This window comes from Neovison vison, chromosome 14 (genome assembly GCF_020171115.1).
Source record: "Neovison vison isolate M4711 chromosome 14, ASM_NN_V1, whole genome shotgun sequence".
NCBI classification, from domain to species: domain Eukaryota; kingdom Metazoa; phylum Chordata; class Mammalia; order Carnivora; family Mustelidae; genus Neogale; species Neogale vison.
In genome coordinates, this window is record NC_058104.1 from 16,843,412 (window position 1) to 16,861,793 (window position 18,382).

General features: G+C 47.5%; 2 protein-coding genes across 2 annotated transcripts; both read left to right on the forward strand.

The window, feature by feature from the left end:
- Positions 1–1,338: 1,338 nt before the first annotated feature.
- Positions 1,339–2,821, forward strand: NUPR2 (nuclear protein 2, transcriptional regulator). The gene has a single exon (XM_044233537.1). The coding sequence runs from the start codon at positions 2,027–2,029 to the stop codon at positions 2,321–2,323; it is 297 nt and encodes a 98-aa protein (XP_044089472.1). The 5' UTR covers positions 1,339–2,026; the 3' UTR covers positions 2,324–2,821.
- A 9,914-nt stretch (positions 2,822–12,735) lies between these two features.
- On the forward strand, positions 12,736–16,782 carry CHCHD2 (coiled-coil-helix-coiled-coil-helix domain containing 2). The gene is made up of 4 exons (XM_044234252.1): positions 12,736–12,884; positions 14,699–14,948; positions 15,696–15,855; positions 16,479–16,782. Exons 1-4 carry the CDS (start codon positions 12,835–12,837, stop codon positions 16,487–16,489), a joined length of 471 nt encoding a protein of 156 aa, XP_044090187.1. The 5' UTR covers positions 12,736–12,834; the 3' UTR covers positions 16,490–16,782.
- Positions 16,783–18,382: the final 1,600 nt, after the last annotated feature.

Below are 18,382 nucleotides of genomic sequence, written 5' to 3' on the forward strand. Positions count from 1 at the left end.
GGCGGGGCTCAGCCACCCCCATAAAGGTTGCTCTGTCAGGCTGTCCAGGGGCTGCTGCTTCGGGAGGGTCGGCGGAGAGCAGGGGAGTCAACGGTGAACAGAAGAGCTGTAACAGCTCTTGTAAGAGCTATAGCCGCCTCTGGCGGTCCAGCCTCCGGCGGCGGCGGCGGAGAGCAGGGGAGTCAACGGTGAACAGAAGAGCTGTAACAGCTCTTGTAAGAGCTATAGCCGCCTCTGGCGGTCCAGCCTCCGGCGGCGGCGGCGGAGAGCAGGGGAGTCAACGGTGAATAGAAGAGCTGTAACAGCCCTTGTAAGAGCTATAGCCGCCTCTGGCGGTCCAGCATCCGGCGGCGGTGGCGGAGAGCAGGGGAGTCAACGGTGAACAGAAGAGCTGTAACAGCTCTTGTAAGAGCTATAGCCGCCTCTGGCGGTCCAGCCTCCGGCGGCGGCGGCGGCGGACAGCAGGGGAGTCAACGGTGAATAGAAGAGCTGTAACAGCCCTTGTAAGAGCTATAGCCGCCTCTGGCGGTCCAGCCTCGGGCAGCGGCGGCGGCGGTGAGCAGGGGAGTCAACGGTGAACAGAAGAGCTGTAACAGCTCTTGTAAGAGCTATAACCGCCTCTGGCGGTCCAGCCTCCGGCGGCCCCCAGCCGCCGCCCGCAGCTTCCAGCCGCCGCCTGAGGCCCCGCCTCAGCCTCCAGCCTCCGGCAGCTCCGAGCCACCGCTTGTAGCTTCCAGCCGCCGCCGGCCGCCCCGCCTCCGGCGGCCCCAAGCCGCTGCCTGCAGCTTCAAGTCGCCTGACGCCCCGCCTCCGGTGGACCCGCCTCCCGCGGCCCGAGCCGCCGCCTGCAGCCTGCAGCCTGCAGCCTCCGGCGGCCCTGCCTTCAGCAGCCCCGCAAGCTGCCGAGACCCCAGAGGTCCAGCGGTCAGCGGTCCCAACGCCTACAGCCCCTGGACGCCAGCGGTCCAGCGGTCGGCCGTCCCTACGCCTACAGCCCCTAGACGCCAGCAGCCCTGAGGCGCAAGCAGCCCTGAGATGCCAACGGCTCCTAGACACCAGCAGCCTCGCCGCAAAGTGCCTCGCCACGGCGAACCACACGTGGCCTTGTCCGCAGTGGTGGCTTCCTCCGGGTGCAAGCCTGGTCAGAGTAGCATCGTGGGGAGCAGAGTCTGTGTCATCCGGGTTGTCCTCCTTGTCATTGTTGCTGTCATCGTTGCTGCTTCGTCGTTGGGAGTGGCCTCATCCAGGAAGTGGTCTTGGCCAGAACGGCCTCTTCTTGGGAGCGGCCTTGTCCGGGGAGCAACTTCATTGAGCATTGGCCTTGTCTTGGGAGTGGCACTTCTTGGGAGCGGCTCCAATCATGGAGCGGCTTCATCTGCGGAGCAGCATCATCTCGATCGGGCTTGTCCAGTGTGGCCTTCCTTGGAAGTGACCTTGTTGGGATCATCGTCACCGGCTTTTCGTAAGAGGTAGGTCTGACCAGTCGTTTGATTACTGATGCTTGGCCTGAAATAACGTTTTGCTTGACCTTTGCTTTGTATCAGTCTCGTTCCTTTGATCAAAGACACTAACACTTCTCAGTGGACGGCCGTGGGCCCCTGCGTTCCCGGGACACCAGAGTTGCTCCTACGGGAGCGACCGATTTACCTCACGTCACCACCGGGCACTCCCCCGTCACCTATAACCTGTCTGATGTTCACGGCTGAGAAGAGTCTGTGGATGCCCCGGCCTGTTTCCCCTACGCAGTCTCTCACGGCTGACTTGGGGCCATTTTCCAGTTCGGGCGAGTGTGGACCGAGTGCTCGGCCGGACTCCTCCGAACGCCCTTCCTGCAGTCGCGGCCAGAGGCCAGGCTGAGGGAGTGGCCGCTGCTCCTGCACCTGGAGCTGGGCCCTCGCGAGCAACTCCTTCCGGGCTCTGTGACGTCACCGATGTCCCGCCCCTCACGCAGAGCCAATCGGAAGGCGGGGCACGGTCTGCCAGCAGCGGGGGCGCGCGCGGGCGGGCGGCCCTGAGGCGCAACGCCATGGACCCGGTGCTCCTCAGCGCCCAGGTTCAGGCCCCGCCGCAGCCACGGGAGGGGTGGCCGCCCGTGAACTCCGAGGAGGAGCTCTACGACTGCCTGGATTACTACTACCTGCGCGACTTCCCGGCCTGCGGGGCCGGGCGCAGCAAGGGTCGGACGCGGCGCGAGCGGGAGCTGCGCACCAACTGGCCCGTGCCCGGCGGCCACGAGCGCAAGGTCGCGCAGAAGCTCCTCAGCGGCCAGCGCAAGCGTCGCCAGCGCCAGCTGCAGCCCCGCGCGCGCACCCGCCTGGTCTGAGCGCGGGTGCGTGCGGGCTGCAGCCGGCGGGACCCTGGCCCAGAACCCTGCCCCCCGGGCGCCCGTCGGGCTGGCCGTCTGCGACTGCGGCGGGCAGTGTCGCCCCCTCCGCTGGGGCTCCCGCTGGCGAGTCACGGCTGGCGCCGCTCCCCCCTGGGCCACAGTACGAATGGTGTGAAGGATCGAGAAGAGGTCGGCGGTGCGGAAACATCTCTTTAAGACAAGAGTGGAGCAGTTTCCTCCAGCACCAGCGCGCGGGCCAGGGCCGGTGATCGGCCTGGCGGTTCCCTGCGGGGCGCCCGGCGGCCCCGGGCGAAGTGTTTTCTCCGGCTCGGCGCAGCTGTGCTCCGCAGGGGAGAATGCATGTGGACCAGCATTTCTTCCCGACGTCGCCCACGTTGACCGCCGCCGCCTCTTTTCCTTGTGATTGTTAAGTAACACCAAGTGTCCAACGGGTGTGCCTTTTTAGGGTTTCTCATTAAAGCAGCAAGAACGGCATTTTAACTCTTGGTGGTTTCTTTTCCCCGAGTTGCTACGGTAACTCGTTTCAAGTCCACAAAGAAAGTAGTTCATCTTACGCGTAACGAAGATGAATGGGGGTAGGCAAAGGCCGGAACCTGCACGATTCACAGATGTGGTGTGCAGGCTTAATACTCGCCAGAATAGGAGTATATTCCGCTGTAATCGTGTACATGGGACATTGGCTAAGACTTGATCTGGCACCAGTCCTTCCAGGCGCGCCCTGCTAGCTCCCATTCGTCAGGTACACAGATCCTCGAAAGCATCACAGTTTCCTCTACTCTGGGCAACTTCCTGCTGTTCAGAATCACTCACAAAACCCAGGTCCAACGACAGAGTTGAGTTGTGGCTTAAACATTATACAGGCTATCAGAAGGCTGTCCTCTCTCTCAGCCTGCATTCTTTTAGGCCTCTGTGCCCCTTGGTGAGTCCTTGCTCAGAAGGCTGGTGTGTACTAGAGGAAGCAACCTGAGTGTTAATTCTCACTGTGACTCTTCATTGCTGTGGCATTCAGCAAATTTCCACGGTAACTACTGCCAGGTTATACCAAGCCTCTGCTTTCTCATTTGTAAAATGGGACTAATACTGGATTACTTTACCAAACTGGATTATAGATTATATAAAACATCTCCCGCAGTTAAGGGCCTGGCACGTATGAGGTACCCAATAAATAGTAACAATGTTTCAGTTTACAAAGCACAATCCCTTCTTCCTCTCTACTCAAATCCTTAATTCTTCATTTACTGTATTCATTCTTTTAAAATGCCTCCCTGTGGTGTGCTATAGAGGAGTCCTGGCTTCAAGGAATCAAACACCTGTATGAATTTGGGCAAGGGGCTTATCTGGATATAATACTGTATGGATTATATATACTGTATGGATTAAATGGATATAATACTGTACCAATTTCAAGAGACCAATTTACATCTTAGGAGGTGTAAATAAAATAATAACAGGTAAAGCTCTCCATGCCTGGTATATCATAGGCCCTCACATGACTAGTATATGTGCTGCTGAAGCAAACAGCACTTACATCAATGTTCCCATTGCCACTGACTTGGCCTTCAGGATTTTACCCTCAGTCTCCTGCTGTGTCTCAGAGACATCATGCCCAGATTAATCTTCCTGAAGGCCACTTTAAACATATAAAAACCCTCAAGGAGTGCTATAGCCCTGCAGGATAAAAAACCCTAAATTCCTTATATCATCTATTAAATTTTCTTAAATTTTGTTAACACAACTTCCAAAAACACACACTGGTTCTTGACACAGATCTTCTGTCCTGTCCTCACCATATTTGATTCTGCTTCTTCATGTGAATCTGTGCTGTCTTACTTTGTGTGCCCTTCCCCCCCTTTATCATTTTAATCTTTCTAAAACAAATTCTACCTGTACTTATTTTAAGTGCCAGGTTCTCTCCAAATCTTTCATCCATAGTAAACATCCATCCCTTTGAAATCCACAGAACTTTATTTAAACACCATCTAACCACTTGTGTATACAGTATTTTGTATTTTTGGATCTACAGTTAAAAATACATTCACTGGTGGCACCTGGGTGGCTCAGTGGGTTAAGGCCTCTGCCTTCAGCTCAGGTCATGATCTCAGGGTTCTGGGATTGAGCCCCTCGTTGGGCTCTCTGCTCGGCAGGGAGCCTGCTTACCCCCCTCCATCCCACTGCTCCCTCTCTGCCTACTTGTGATCTCTGTCAAATAAATAAATAAAATCTTAAAAAAAAACCCACGCATTCATTGGTTCATTCTTTTTTGGTCTGGTGTGTACCAGGCACCACATTCATTTAAGTATATCTTAGTTATCCAATGGAAAAAATGACATTTAGAGTGTAACGACCTTACTTTCTTAAACATCTCACTTCGTACACAGTTCCCAATTCATCACAATCCCAGACAGACATAAGCCGTGTTAAAGCAGAACTCTGTAACATGTTCTAACTAGATTTTGCTAACCTTAGATACTAAAACTTTTATAGGTTAAATATAGTAACTGTGAAAATTGTGTATTAGTTACCTATTGCTGTAGGTAACTAGGTAAATAAATCACTCCAAAACCTAGTGACTTAAAACAACAAATACATACTATCTTAGTTTCCAGAGGTGAAGAACTCAGGTGGCTAACAGAGTGGTTTTAGTTTAGGGTCATGATGTTGGAGAGGGATTAGGTTCCTTTTTTTTAAAATAGCACAAGCAGGGAGAGCAGCAGGCAGAGGGAGAAGCAGGCTCCCCGCCAAGCAAGGAGCCAGATGTGGAACTTAATCCCAGGACTCTGGGACCATGACCTGAGCCTAAGGCTTACGCTTAAACCGACTGAACCACCCAGGCACCCTAGGCTCCACTTTTTCAAAGATGTGTCAAAGAATATGTGCACCTATTTTAAACCACCATGGTATATTTAATTAGTATAACTTAATTAAATCAAACAAATTGGAAAATATGAACAAGCAAAAAAATAAAAAAGAAGAAATCCCTCTTCAATGGGTAATACCACTAAGTAAGTGCACATAATTCAAGTCTTTAAAATATGTAAGAACTTGTGCTCACTTCGTCAGCACATATACTAAAATATGTAAGAACTTTCAAATAATATAAACATACTATATATACCACTTTGTAACCTCTTTCACTTAATATATTGTGAAGATACTTTTCATGTCAGTTGTTCTTTCATAATACTTTAAGTGGCTGCATAACATTTTATCATGTATATAAATCATAACACATAATTCTATATTGTAGGACACCTTAAGTTTTTTATTTGATTTTCCCTATTTTATATGACTTGTTAAATGAACATCTTTAGAGCTAATTTCTTTCCACATTCATGACCATTTCTTGAATTCCTAGATGTGGAATTTCTGGAACAGGTTTGCATAATTTTAAGACTTCTGGTACCTACCACCTGACTAGAATTTTATTGTAATTATCAGGGGTCCATTCATCCAAACACCGGTATCACATATATGTAACAATCCCTCCAAGAGTTATTTGTTCAAATTTTGATCACTGTATGTGAATTTGTTGAAAATGATTGAGATCACTATGGAATGAGAAGTTGTTATATCTAGCTTGGGGGAACCCATGGCCACAAGTTAAAGCCACATAGCCATTGGGTCCCCTCAGAAGACAGTCTTATAATTCTGGGCCCCTTTAACTGCAGTCAAGATATCAAGGGCTACTCAGCTTTGGAGGGCCAAATTTTGAATTTGTGTAATAAAAGACGGTCTGTTGTCACTTTGTAGGGACCAAGGGAGTCCAAATCTAGGGACAATTTCTCTTGGCAAAGTTTTTGCCACCTCCATGGTTTTTTTTTTTTTTTAAGATTTTGTTTATTTATTTGACAGAGAGATCACAAGTAGGCAGAGAGGCAGGCAGAGAGAGAGGAGGAAGCAGGCTTCCTGCCGAGCAGAGAGCCCGATGTGGGGCTCGATCCCAGGACCCTGGCACCACGACCCGAGCCAAAGGCAGAGGCCCAACCCACTGAACCACCCAGGTGCCCCGAACCTGTCCCATTTCCCACTTGTTTAATCATATGTCCACGGGGTCCTGTTATTATCACCACAGAGTAACAGGCAAGAAGACTGCCTATACCTGGGCTATTGTGGCAATTTTTCTGAAGTTTACCTCAAGTTGCCTAGCTAAAGCAAACAACATTTAAGGACAATCAAAACTAGGATTTAACATCCACAAAGTTGCAGTATTGAAACACAATTTTTCTCTATAAAATAACCCTCATTTCCAGAGATAACCAAATCAAGACTAATTTCTTTGCAAAACAAGTCCAATTTTAACAAACTTGGACTAATTATTTACATAAACTCAGCAAAAATAATGATCATATAGATCTTTTAAGAATTTGCTTTGCTGGAACTTTTGAAAGGAATCTCTAGGTTGAAACTTTAGTAGCCTCTCCAGGCCAGAAGCCAAGCCCAGTACTTGCCATCAGACATGCCGACAATACCTGTAGTGGGAATCCCTCAACATGAGGTCTCCAAAGTGTCATGAAGCTCTTCCAGCCGCCAGGAGGTGATATTTACTCACCTGGTAAGGCTGCTGGGAACTCTTTAGTAAGGTATCAGGCCAAAATTTCCATGGGCTTTATGGCTCCAGGTTTCATAAAGCCAGCCTTAATTCCTCAAAGTTGTCTGGTCATATCTGAGTCTATGCATGTCTCTCTCAAATATGACATTCCGGTCAAAGAACTTAGTAAAATAACCAATGTTTCTAATGATGTCCTGTTATAAGAAGAACAGATTCTTATTGAACTTAAGTGACTATGACTGCCATGGAAGAAAGAATACTTACTGAGACCTTTTGACTTTTAGAGGATTCAGGTAGAGAGAAAAGTTAGATGCTTCAATGTGTTCACAAATGAATACTTTATCATGTTTCTGTAAGTCATAGATATCTTGAGAAAGCTTCCTTAATCTGAAAGAGTAAACATTAGAGAACCAGCAATATTTCAAGTAAGAGCCACAAAACTATAATCATCTTTTTAGTTCATTTAGTCCCATGTTACTAGTTCTTGTTTAACTTAAATGCAGCTTTTTAGTTAGTTCTGGAAATTCTTACCCATTTCAGTTTTTTTTCCCAGTTTTGATCTTAAAGATACTGAACACCTGCATTTGTCCTATAAGTCCTTTTGATGAACTCCTTTGAAGATGAAACTCATTTTGTAAGAGAAGTAGAATTATAAAAGACAAAAACTCAGAAATGGACATTGTTAATGATCTGAGAATTCATTATGATATAACTGATAAGGAAACTGTTATTTCCGTGACACAGAACACTTCAATAGCTAGAGCATCAGAACATCAAGTGATAATGACCTTATACCAAAACATAACATACTAAACAAAGATGCCTAATCAGTCAAGGAGACTTTGGTCATGATTTAAGTCTTGGGGAAGTTTGTTAAAACCTTAGAAAGTTTTAAAGCACACACCTAAAGAGGATTATGGATGTTGGTCAAAGACCTGATAACGGCAAAATATAGAAACTGTTTTTTCTCAGCAGGCAAAGAGAAAACAACTATTTACATTTTCTTATAAAGAGGAGACCCAACAATTCAAGGAAACTTCATCTTTTTAGCAGAAAACAGACTTTCAGTCTTATACCAATGTACTTTTAAAATCCATTCATTTCAATCTTAGTCCATCCTGACCACACCTAAAATTCTTTTCCAAAGATTTTCCATCACAAACCTACAGCTCTACTTTGCATTCAGATTTTGTCCCAAGCTATTTCTTCCCAACCAGTTGCTTTTAGGACAAATTTACCTTTATTTGCCTTCAATAAAAATGCATTTTTATTCCTTATGATGTGGGAAACAAAAGCAGAAGAAAAATAATTAACTTTCCTTACTACTCACTGACAAGTCCTTTAAACAGGCAGAGTGACATTTCTCTAGGGACTCTACTGCCTTGATATTGACACTTTACTAATGATAAAAGACAATCCTAGCCTGACCCACCCCCTAGGATTCTGTAAGTCTGACCCACCCCCCCAGGATGCTGTAAGTCTTCTTTAACATATAAAACTTCATTTAGAAATTTCCTTTATCACTAAACCCCCAAGCATATGGCCCACCAATATAGATCTGAAGGGTCTCATGACTAAGGCTTTATTAGACGGTAATAAATTATCTTTTCTCAACAATAGCTAGCCCCCTCCAGGCCTTGGAAGCCTTGTTTCAAAATTCCTTAGACACTTATGCTATCCCGAACCCCCTCTCAACTTGAAAGTATATAATGGGCCACTCCTTATGATCCCATAGCAGCTCTTTCTATCCATGGGTCCTGTCCCCATGCTTTAATAAAATCACCTTTTTGCACCAAAAAGTCTAAAGAATTCTTTCTCCTACATCACTTATATCTTTCTTACACATAGAATTGTTTTTCTTATTTCCATCAGTCTTAATTACAGTTAATAGAATTTTTTCACTTTAGAAACCTTGGTCTCCAGTGAAAACTAAGTACTAGCCAACTATGAACTGTTTCACCAAAACTTCTTAGATGGCATTTTCAAGAATCTATTAAGCACAAAGCATGTTTACCAACAGACTCAAATATCCTTAGTTTCTTTGCAATAATAAGTCAAAAGTGCAAATACATTCAGTAATCAATGATTTAGCACCTTATCCTATTTGGAAAAGACTTAGATGTCCGATGAATTTAATCCCATTTACCATCCAAAGAAAACTTTAGTTTCAGGTTACCAAAGACCTTGAAAGCAATTACCCATGAAAACTTTGCTGCGACAATTAGCCATCATTTTAGTCATCTTTTTACTAACAAATTGGAAAGAGGTAACACGAGGTTATTTGCCCCTCGGCAAACCTCTATAGAATAAAAAAAGTTTCACATTTATTGTTAACTTTAAAGACATATCTTAAACCAAAAAACTTAACTTAGTTTAAATACTGAATTATGTTCCACCTGGATCCTCCCCATTGTCAACGTTTACCTGAGACACTGTTCGGGGGGGATCTGGAGTGGAGGATGTCAAGTCCAGGGGGTGCTCTTCTTGTCCCTTTACAGAGAGGGGAGGAGCCATGGTGCCTGAGGCACCCAGGATGATCTAGAAGCCAGTTATGCAGGCCACATCCAAGGTGGTACAGAAACAGAAGGAGGGGGAGACAGAAGAGGCAAAGTGCTGTCAGAAGGCAGAGAAGGGGTTCCCGGTTCCAGAGCTCATCAACTCCCACAGAGGAGCAGATGCCATGTTTTCCTGCCAACAAGAGGTAATACGCAGTCCATGCCAGGCCAGAGAAGACACAGAATTTCCCCGAGAAACAAAGAGAGTTTCAGCAGCTGCTTGGGAATATTCCTTTAAGTCTCCATCCTGAGGCAGACTAAACCACAGTTGGCTCCAATTATAACCATTAACCCACGAAATGAGTGAGGGAGAAGCCCCCACATCTGTTAGGAGGAGGAACAGTGAGGGTCAGAGTCCCCTTTGCTAGGGAGGGCTTGTGTTTCCTCCAGGAACTTGGGTTTATTTGGAGGCCCATTTAGATAATTACCATCCAATATGTTGTGGGGGGGGGAGGAGGTTATTGGTCAGAACGTTCGAGCAAACATTCTGTAAGAGGCCTGTAAGTTGAAGTCCTGGTGTAGAGCAATGAAGGTTAGGTATGAGCCATGAAGATATTCTAGATCCATTTGCCCTATTCCCTGCAGAAGAGATCTGATAAATCCCACTGAGGCCATGCAGTGTTACAGCAGCTGTCTTTTCCTAAGTTTTGCAACCCAAATTGTTTAAAAGGCACCCCAAGGGAGAATCCTTGGGGACTGAAGAAAAGGGAAGGTCCATTACCTAGAAAATCCCCCCGCCCACCCCACCCTGGACTCCCAGGTGGTGTTCCAGGATATGTCAGAGGTTCATGGTGACAAAGCGACCAGAAGGATTTGCCGAACAAAATCGCTATAACCACTGCTGCCAATAAAGGCCCCTGTAGGAGGGACACTAGGGTCCCCCTGCTTCCCCATTGCATCCTAGGCTACAGATGGGTGCCCTGAAAGTCATGCCATAGAAGGTCATGCCTTATTTTACCTTGCCTTGAAGAACCTCGCATTTTTAACCCATGGAGAATACTAGAAAAGTTTTATAAGTGGAAATTACCCAATTTCGTAGCTTAAGTAGTTAGTAGAGGACATTGACGGAAAACAGTAAAGATAGAAATCCATCATGATCTAAGTAACATTCCAACACATGTGGTCTTTACAGCCAACTTCCCTAGGAAATGTTCCCCAGTTGGGCTTTAGTTCAGTTGGGTCCTGGTTTCGGCCAGCTCCCAGTGAAGGTCCTGTGGCCAGAAGTGGCTGGACCAGGGATGCGAAGGGGATCATATTAGATCAATCAGGAGGAGACCTCTCATGGGAGTCTTGGGATTAGCAGCCATCCCATGCCCAAGACAGACAACTTTGTATAAGAACAGCAGTAGAGACAGCATCAAGCTTCTTGGTCTTATTACCATCCTGTCCAGGGTACTAACTTCCAGCCAAGTGGAACAAAAAGTGGAACAAAAGTGTAACAAAAGGCAGGCTTTCCCTCCCCACAGAGTAGCCACGGGCTAGAGGAAAGCACCCTGAGCAATAAGCATGAAAGTGTTCCAATAAGACGGAACTCCTCAAAGGCCCCTGGAACGAAAGTAAAGGAAGAGGAGAGAAAGCACTCACCAAGTTTGTGTGGAAGCTCTGAGTCCAGATGAAAAGACCCAGAAGCTCCACATTCAGGTACCAAATGATGTGCTTTTGGAATATAGGTGAGGTTTGGTGGGGTGGGGTCTGGAGCTGATGACCAAGAAAGAATTCTTGAGACATATTTGGTGCACAGGGGTGGTTTTATTAAAGCCTGGGCAGAAAAAAGCTGCTGCCTGGAGCTCTTTTTTATAGTTGCATAGTATGTGATGTGACTTTAAAAAAAAATCAGTATTCTACTGACAGGAATCTAGGTTGTTTCAAATCTTATACCATTACAAAATAGCCTGGTACAAATATGTAATATTCTCTCTTCAGTGTAGGAATTAATGACTTAAGCCAGGAATGATTTAAAAAGTCTGTTCTGGATGCTTGCCTGAACTGTCCACAGTTATGCTCTTCTTGGGCCCCGATGTCCTATATAAGGCTCCTTTACTCCTTCTCCACTTATTAATTATCCGACGGCAAGTACAAAGTCGCTTCATTATTAAAGCTTTCATTGAGTTCCGTGAAAATAAAACTTCTTCGTGAAAGGTTTGTGCGTTATTTACCTTTTGGATGCACACACATTCCCTGTTACTGGAAATAATGCGTTAAACTCTCTTACTCTGGTGGAAGGGGAAGGCGTCTCTTGACATCCACGCAGAAATGCAGGGAACACCTCCGCTTCTCCTCCTCCATAAATCCCACCCCATCCCAAGGCCCTTCCCATGAAATGCCACTAGCCAACCTTCCCCCTTACTGCAGCGGTTCGGAAACGTTACTGCAGCCGCCTGTCGCGCCAACAGTCACGGAAACGCACACACTTGGGGCTTTCGCAAGCCCCTCCGCCGGGCCTGCTGCGACCCCTGATCGACACCTGGTTTCCTTTCGGTGCTTCCTCCAGGAGTCTATTCAAATGCCGCCTCTCCAAAGACAGCCGCCCTCTCCTGCCTCTCAACTTCCACCTCACTCGCGCAGCTTCCGTTCCTGTCGCCACGACCTGCTTCGTGCGGGCGTCTGTGTCCCGCTCCCTGCCTGTCTCACGTGCTGCCGTGTGGACCTGCAGGGCCTCGCCGGCGCCGGACCGTCGTTCGGAACACGGGTGACTACCAGCGGACGGTCCTACCCCGATAACGCGCACAGGCCGGGACACAGACTAAGAGCGTCCGAACACGTGCAGCCATAAATGCGAGGCGCCGCTAATCTCAACTTCTGCTGCCTCAGCCCAGATGAGAGAAATACAAACAGCTCCGACTCGGCGCCGTCGATCCTGCCTGAGGTATTCCGGCTCCCTCGTTCAGTCCCTACCGCGCGCCCACACGGTGACTCAGAACACCCGACCCGGGCGAGTAACTTCATGCTGAGTTAACGCGTCCGAGGGCAGCGGCAGTCGCGCCAGAGATCTGTCCGCCCGACTAACAACACGCACGTCCGGAGGGAAGCGGCGACGGTCCTCCCGCCCTGGGAAGCGAACCGCAAACCCCACCGACTCAGGCTCAGCTGGGAGCAGAACGCTCGCGCGGTTACTTCACGCACTTCCGGTCCCCTGCCGGCGCCCGGCGCGGAACTTATGACGCAAACCGCGTGCGACCTGGCGCCGCCGTGGCGTCCTGCCCTTCCAGCGACCTTCAGGGCCCGCGCGGACGTGGGCGAGCAGGAGCCTCTGCGTGCGCGCTGATTGGTCGCAAGCGCAGGCCCAGCCCGCCCCCTGGTTTCCGTTCTGCGGCGCCGCCGAAGCCGCCGGGGTCTCCGCCGAGTCTCGGACGTCTGGAAGCAGGGCCGCTCCGCCAGGAACCATGCCGCGTGGAAGCCGGAGCCGCACCTCCCGCATGGCCCCTCCGGCCAGGTGAGGCCTCCGTGGGGGGTTGAGGCCCAGCCGGCGCGTGACGCAGACGGAGGCCGCGCTAGGCCTCGCCGCGGCCGGGGGCGCCCGGAGGCCGGCGGGCGGAGGTCAGCCTCCGCCGCCGCTCGTTGGTTGTCACGGGCTTCGGCTGGGTTTCGCGGTGGGGGCCCTTCCCGCTTCCGAGCGCCCGTGACTCCCTAGAGCCCGTTTAGTTAAGTGACTCCTCCGGGAGGGGCTTGGAACTCACGACCCCCCCTCCGGCCCGGCCCGCCGCGCGCTCCCAGAGCGCATTTTACCTTGGAGCGGCCGTGCCCTGGAGGTGGCGTCTTCAGGTGGGAGCAGAAACGTCAGGAGGAGCCCCCCTCCCAAAAAAGGAAGAGGGGGGAGGAGTGTGCTGGAAAGGCCGTAGGATGGGGGAAATGAGCACCAGCAGTGGGTTCCGGGGGCTCGGCCTGGTCGGGAACGCAGTTACTAAAGCCTCACGTGTAGGGACGTTTTCTAGTTCTTTTCTCTTCTTTTTTTAATACTTATTTGTCAGAGCACAAGCAGAGGCCGCGGTAGAGGGAGAGGGACAAACAGGCTCCCCGCTGAGCAGGGAACCCCCCCCCCATGTGGGCCTCGATCCCACGACCTAGAATCATGACCCGAGGGGAAGGTGGACGCCTAACCAGCTGAGCCTCCTGCCCCCCCACCCCCGTTTTCTAGGTCTTAAAATATTTTGAAAGTACACGGTTACTCGCACTTTAACCTCAACACCAGTAACCTTAGGGAGAGGTGTTATTCATCTTTTCCAGAAATAAGGAAATCGACGGCTCGGATCAAGTGACTTGTGCACGGTCCTTCTATCAGTGCGTAGGAAAGCCAGGTCCGACCCGAGTTTTCCAGTTCAGGACGTTTTAGCACACTGGTTTTCTGGAGTAGGGGTGGATTGTGGTGAAACAGTAGGCTAGGAGTATAGGGAAGTGGTTCACTTAACGGAAAGAAGTTTCTCTCCAAAGAACCAAAAACCACATTTTTGTAAAGTGATGCCAGATGCACCTTGATGAACCGAAGTATAAACTTCTGACCTAGCCTTATGTGGGGCAAGAGCACCCGAGGAAGTAATCTAAAAATGGCCGGAGGAAACATAACATAGGTGAAGATTTTTATTTTATTTTTTAAAGATTTTATTTATTTGTCAGAGAGCACAAGCAGGCAGAGAGACAGGCAGAGAGAGAAGCAGGCTCCCTGCTGAGCAAGGAGCCCGATGCAGGACTTGATCTCAGGACCCTGGGATCATGACCTGGGCCGAAAGCAGCCGCTTAACCAACTGAGCCACCCAGGCATCCCTTTTATTTTATTTTTTAAAGATTTTATTTATTTGACAGAGCACAAGCAGGGGGGAGTGGCAGGGACCGGGAGACGCAGGTAGCCTGATGAGCCAGGAACTCCATGCGGGACTCAATCTAAGGACCCTGGGGTCATGACTTGAGCCACCACCATAGGTGAAGATTTTTAAAGCAGTACTGGACATGTTAGTGAGAGCCTGTTGATGACCAGAAGCCTTAGTAATAACAAGCAGGTAACATGTATTTTGTATGTTTTATTATTATAACACTGTATTCTTACAATAGAGTAAACTAAAGGAAAAATGTTCCTAAGAAATCATGAGAAAATACATGCCGTGGCGTACTTATCCTGTATTTATCAAAAAAATCCCCATGAAAGTGGACCCCTGCAATTCAGACCTGTGTTAAATGGTCAACACTACCGTTCCTTTTAAGTCCAAACCTGGTAGCAGGTGGGCATTTCATACTTGGTGTTCTGTTCTTTCTCAGCCGGGCTCCTCAGATGAGAGCTGCACCGAGACCAGCGCCCGCAGCTCAGCCGCCAGCAGCGGCTCCCCCATCTGCTGTTGGCTCACCTGCGGCTGCACCCCGGCAGCCCGGTCTCATGGCCCAGATGGCATCCACTGCAGCTGGCGTGGCTGTGGGCTCTGCTGTTGGGCACACGATCGGTCACGCCATCACTGGGGGCTTCGGTGGAGGAAGTAGTGCTGAGCCTTCAAGGCCTGACATCACTTACCAGGTAAGGTTTTGAGCAGTGTTTTCTTTCCGTGGGTCATTATGAGAAAACCTAGTTATTTTTAAGTTCCTTATGTATAGGAACTGTCTGTAATTTTAGAATCCACAGTGCTTTTAACAGAAAATGGTTTATCAAGAGCCAGGCTTGGCAGTTGTTAGTGGCTTAGATCAGCATCATCAAGTACTGTACAAATTGTATTTGTTTTTAAGGAATAGAAGAGCAGTTCAACTTGATTTCACTGTAAACAGCCATTTCCCCCTTATTTTAAATTTAGTTTCAATCTTAGTTAAGTGTTTAAAAATCTCTTCAGTAGCTCTAAATCTCTTCTCTGTACTCTGATCTCTTCTCTGACATTTGCCACTGCCCCTTTTTCTGAAGTATGTGAATTTATTTCTCTGATGAGCATATATGTTTGGTGTGGAGCCAGTTGTATTTTGGTGTATTCGATACTCTCATCCGTAAGTTTTTCTGTAATAGTCCCACTTTCTCCTCCATGAAACTTCACTGAACCTCACTGGTATTTTGCTTCATTGTTCTTGAATCTTCCTTCTTATAACTGGAATTTTGTTAAAGTCCATTTGCTTTTGCCTTTAAATTTTTTCACTTTCCATGTTATTAGATGGAAACTTTAATTTGCATCTAGTTCTAGTTATGCTTCCTCAGTTGACCTCAAAGACATTGGATACTGTTCTTTGTTCAGGTGTAGATCTAATTTGCTTTCTAAATGGTCCTGAATGTTGTGCCTTTCAGGAGCCTCAGGGAGCCCAGCCAGCATACCAGCAGCCACAGCAGCAGTTTGGCCCTTGCCACTATGAGATGAAACAGTTTCTGGAGTGCGCCCAGAACCAGGGTGACCTTAAGCTTTGTGAAGGTTTCAGCGAGGTGCTGAAACAGTGCAGATTTGCAAATGGTAGGTGATGCATCAGTCCCTGTTCGATCCTGCATCTGCTCAGTTCATAACTTTGGGATTCTGTGTCATAAATTAAACTGACAAGTTGGAGATTTCGTTTACATTCTAAAAATAATCTAGTTCTTCTAACAAAGAGTTGGTCCAGAGGTTTCTAGTCATTATCTTAAGCTTTTGCCAGTTACATTGTGATTCTGATTCTTCTTTAAGTGGGTGGAGATTAGTGTATCAAGTCTTGTTCTGGTTACAGGATGTGAGTGATCTAGCCATAAAGCTGTGAATAAAAAATTAGATTCCATTTTCACCCATGTCCAAGATTAGATATAAGGACTGATAAGTTATTGGCATTCTTCACACCTTATTTGAGAAAAGAGTTTATTCCAACCCTCAGTGGAACTGAAGTTTGGGCTATCTGGAGTGGTGGCAGTGAATTTGTTTATATAATCTCCTCCTTTTGATCTAAGAATTCACCATCTGTTAAAATGCTCATTTTCATTTTCCTACCTTCATTTAGGCAAGAATCTTAAAAACCTGGGCTTTCATCCGTCTTTTCATCATTTGGAAGGCTTCTGCTTTGCCAAGAATATACAGCTATTACTCTACTAACTTACCTTTTCTGTTTGCAGGATTAGCCTAATCAAGAAGTTCACATTGAAGACACAGAAAATCATCTCTCATGACCAAGTTAATTTAGCATAAAAATATATAATTAACAATGAATATATAAAGTATAAAATCACCAGTTAAGCCTCTCCATCTTTAATTACAGCTTTCTTCAGAATTGGAATGAAAAAGCATGTTCTTACTGAATAGAAGTTCATTGAGATGGTTTGAGTTTGGGGCTGTAAGGATGTTTGTGTGCCTCCTTAAATCACCTTTGTGATGTTCTCATTTGTGAGCTAATTAGAATAAAGTGATTTTCTTTCAAAATGTGGTGTCTTTGAAGTGTGAGATTATAAATTAGATATGGTGTACGCACGCTGCACATAGGCATTTTGCAAAAGAACCCAAGTGTCTCAACTTGTCTTTAAGCATCTCTGTTTTATAGTCTTAGTATTAAATTAGCATCCATCTGGAGCTCCCTGAGGAGCTTTTGTAGGAAAGTAGTTCCGTAAGGAGTCGCTCACTAGCCAACAGTGCTCACTAAAAAGGTTCCAGATGGAAGGCCAGGGTTTGGTACTGAGCAGTAGTAGGAAACTGTTTTAAAGTGAGCGATAAAGGAAATGTGGGTGGAGACCTGGTTGCAGGAGTGGGTTCCTGTGGCCAGGTCAGCACTTCTGTCACCTCCCCTACTATATCCAATTAATTGGTCAGAGATGAGAACCAGTCTCAGTACAGGCATTGCCCCTGCAAATGTTTTTCTTCTACGTAAGGCCTTGTAGCTTCCCTTTGCTGAAAGACTCAAGCTAGCTGCAGCTGCCCACTCCATGCTGTCTTGAGATGGGCTCAATTTGGGGTTCATCATTTTTAAAAAAGGAACCCAGCGCCATTCTTCACAACTCAAAATATCATTCACTTCTGGGAGTTCTCTCCAGTCTGCGTTGTGCTCTGCACTTCTGCTTTCAGATGCACCTTTCTGAGGCTACTGGATTTCTTCAAGTTGCAGAGACCCGTGTTACTGCAAGGTGAGGAAGGCGCTGTTGAGTAAGTAGATCTTCCTCCAGTTGCTGCCTCCTGTTCTCAACTGTGTTCTTAGAGTGTTTTTAAAAATTTTTAAATTTTTTTAAGATTTTATTGGACAGCACAAGCAGGGGAATGGCAGGCAGAGGGAGTGGTAGAAGCAGGCTCCCTGCTGAGAAGAGTGCCCAGTGCAGGGCTCCATACCAGGACCCTGGGATCATGACCTGACCCAAAGGCAGATGCTTGACCAACTGGGCCACCCAGGTGCCCCTACAGTGTCCCAGTCTTACTGAGTTCCTGAAAGGGGCCAAGAACACCTTGCCTGAATCACCACTGACCATTCATTCCTGGCAAATCCCCCAGCGCCCGTTTCTGTGAAAGCTCAGAACTTCTAAATTCTAATAGTGTCACTTCTAATAGTTCTTGTAATAGTGTTACTGCCCCTTATGTGCACGGTGTGTGATGGTGTATGGTGGGTACCCTAATAGTATTTTTTTTTAATTCTTTTTTTTTTAAAAGATTTTATTTATTTGACATCACAAGTAGGCAGAGAGGCAGGTAGAGAAAGAGGAGGAAGCAGGCTCCCGGCTGAGCAGAGAGCCTGATGTGGGGCTTGATCCCAGGACCCTGAGATCATGACCTGAGCCGAAGGCAGAGGCTTTAACCCACTGAGCCACCCAGGCGCCCCACCCTAATAGTATATTGTTGAATCAATGAATCAAGGGAAAATGGGGCAGCTGGCTGGCTCAATGGGTAGATCGTGTCACTTTCAATCTTCGGGTCATGAGTTCAAGCCCCACATTGACCGCAGAGTTTATGTTAAATAAACAGCTGTCAAGAAGAATGAAATCTTGCCATCTGCAATGGCATGGATGGAACTAGAAGGTGTTATGCTGAACAAAATAAGTCA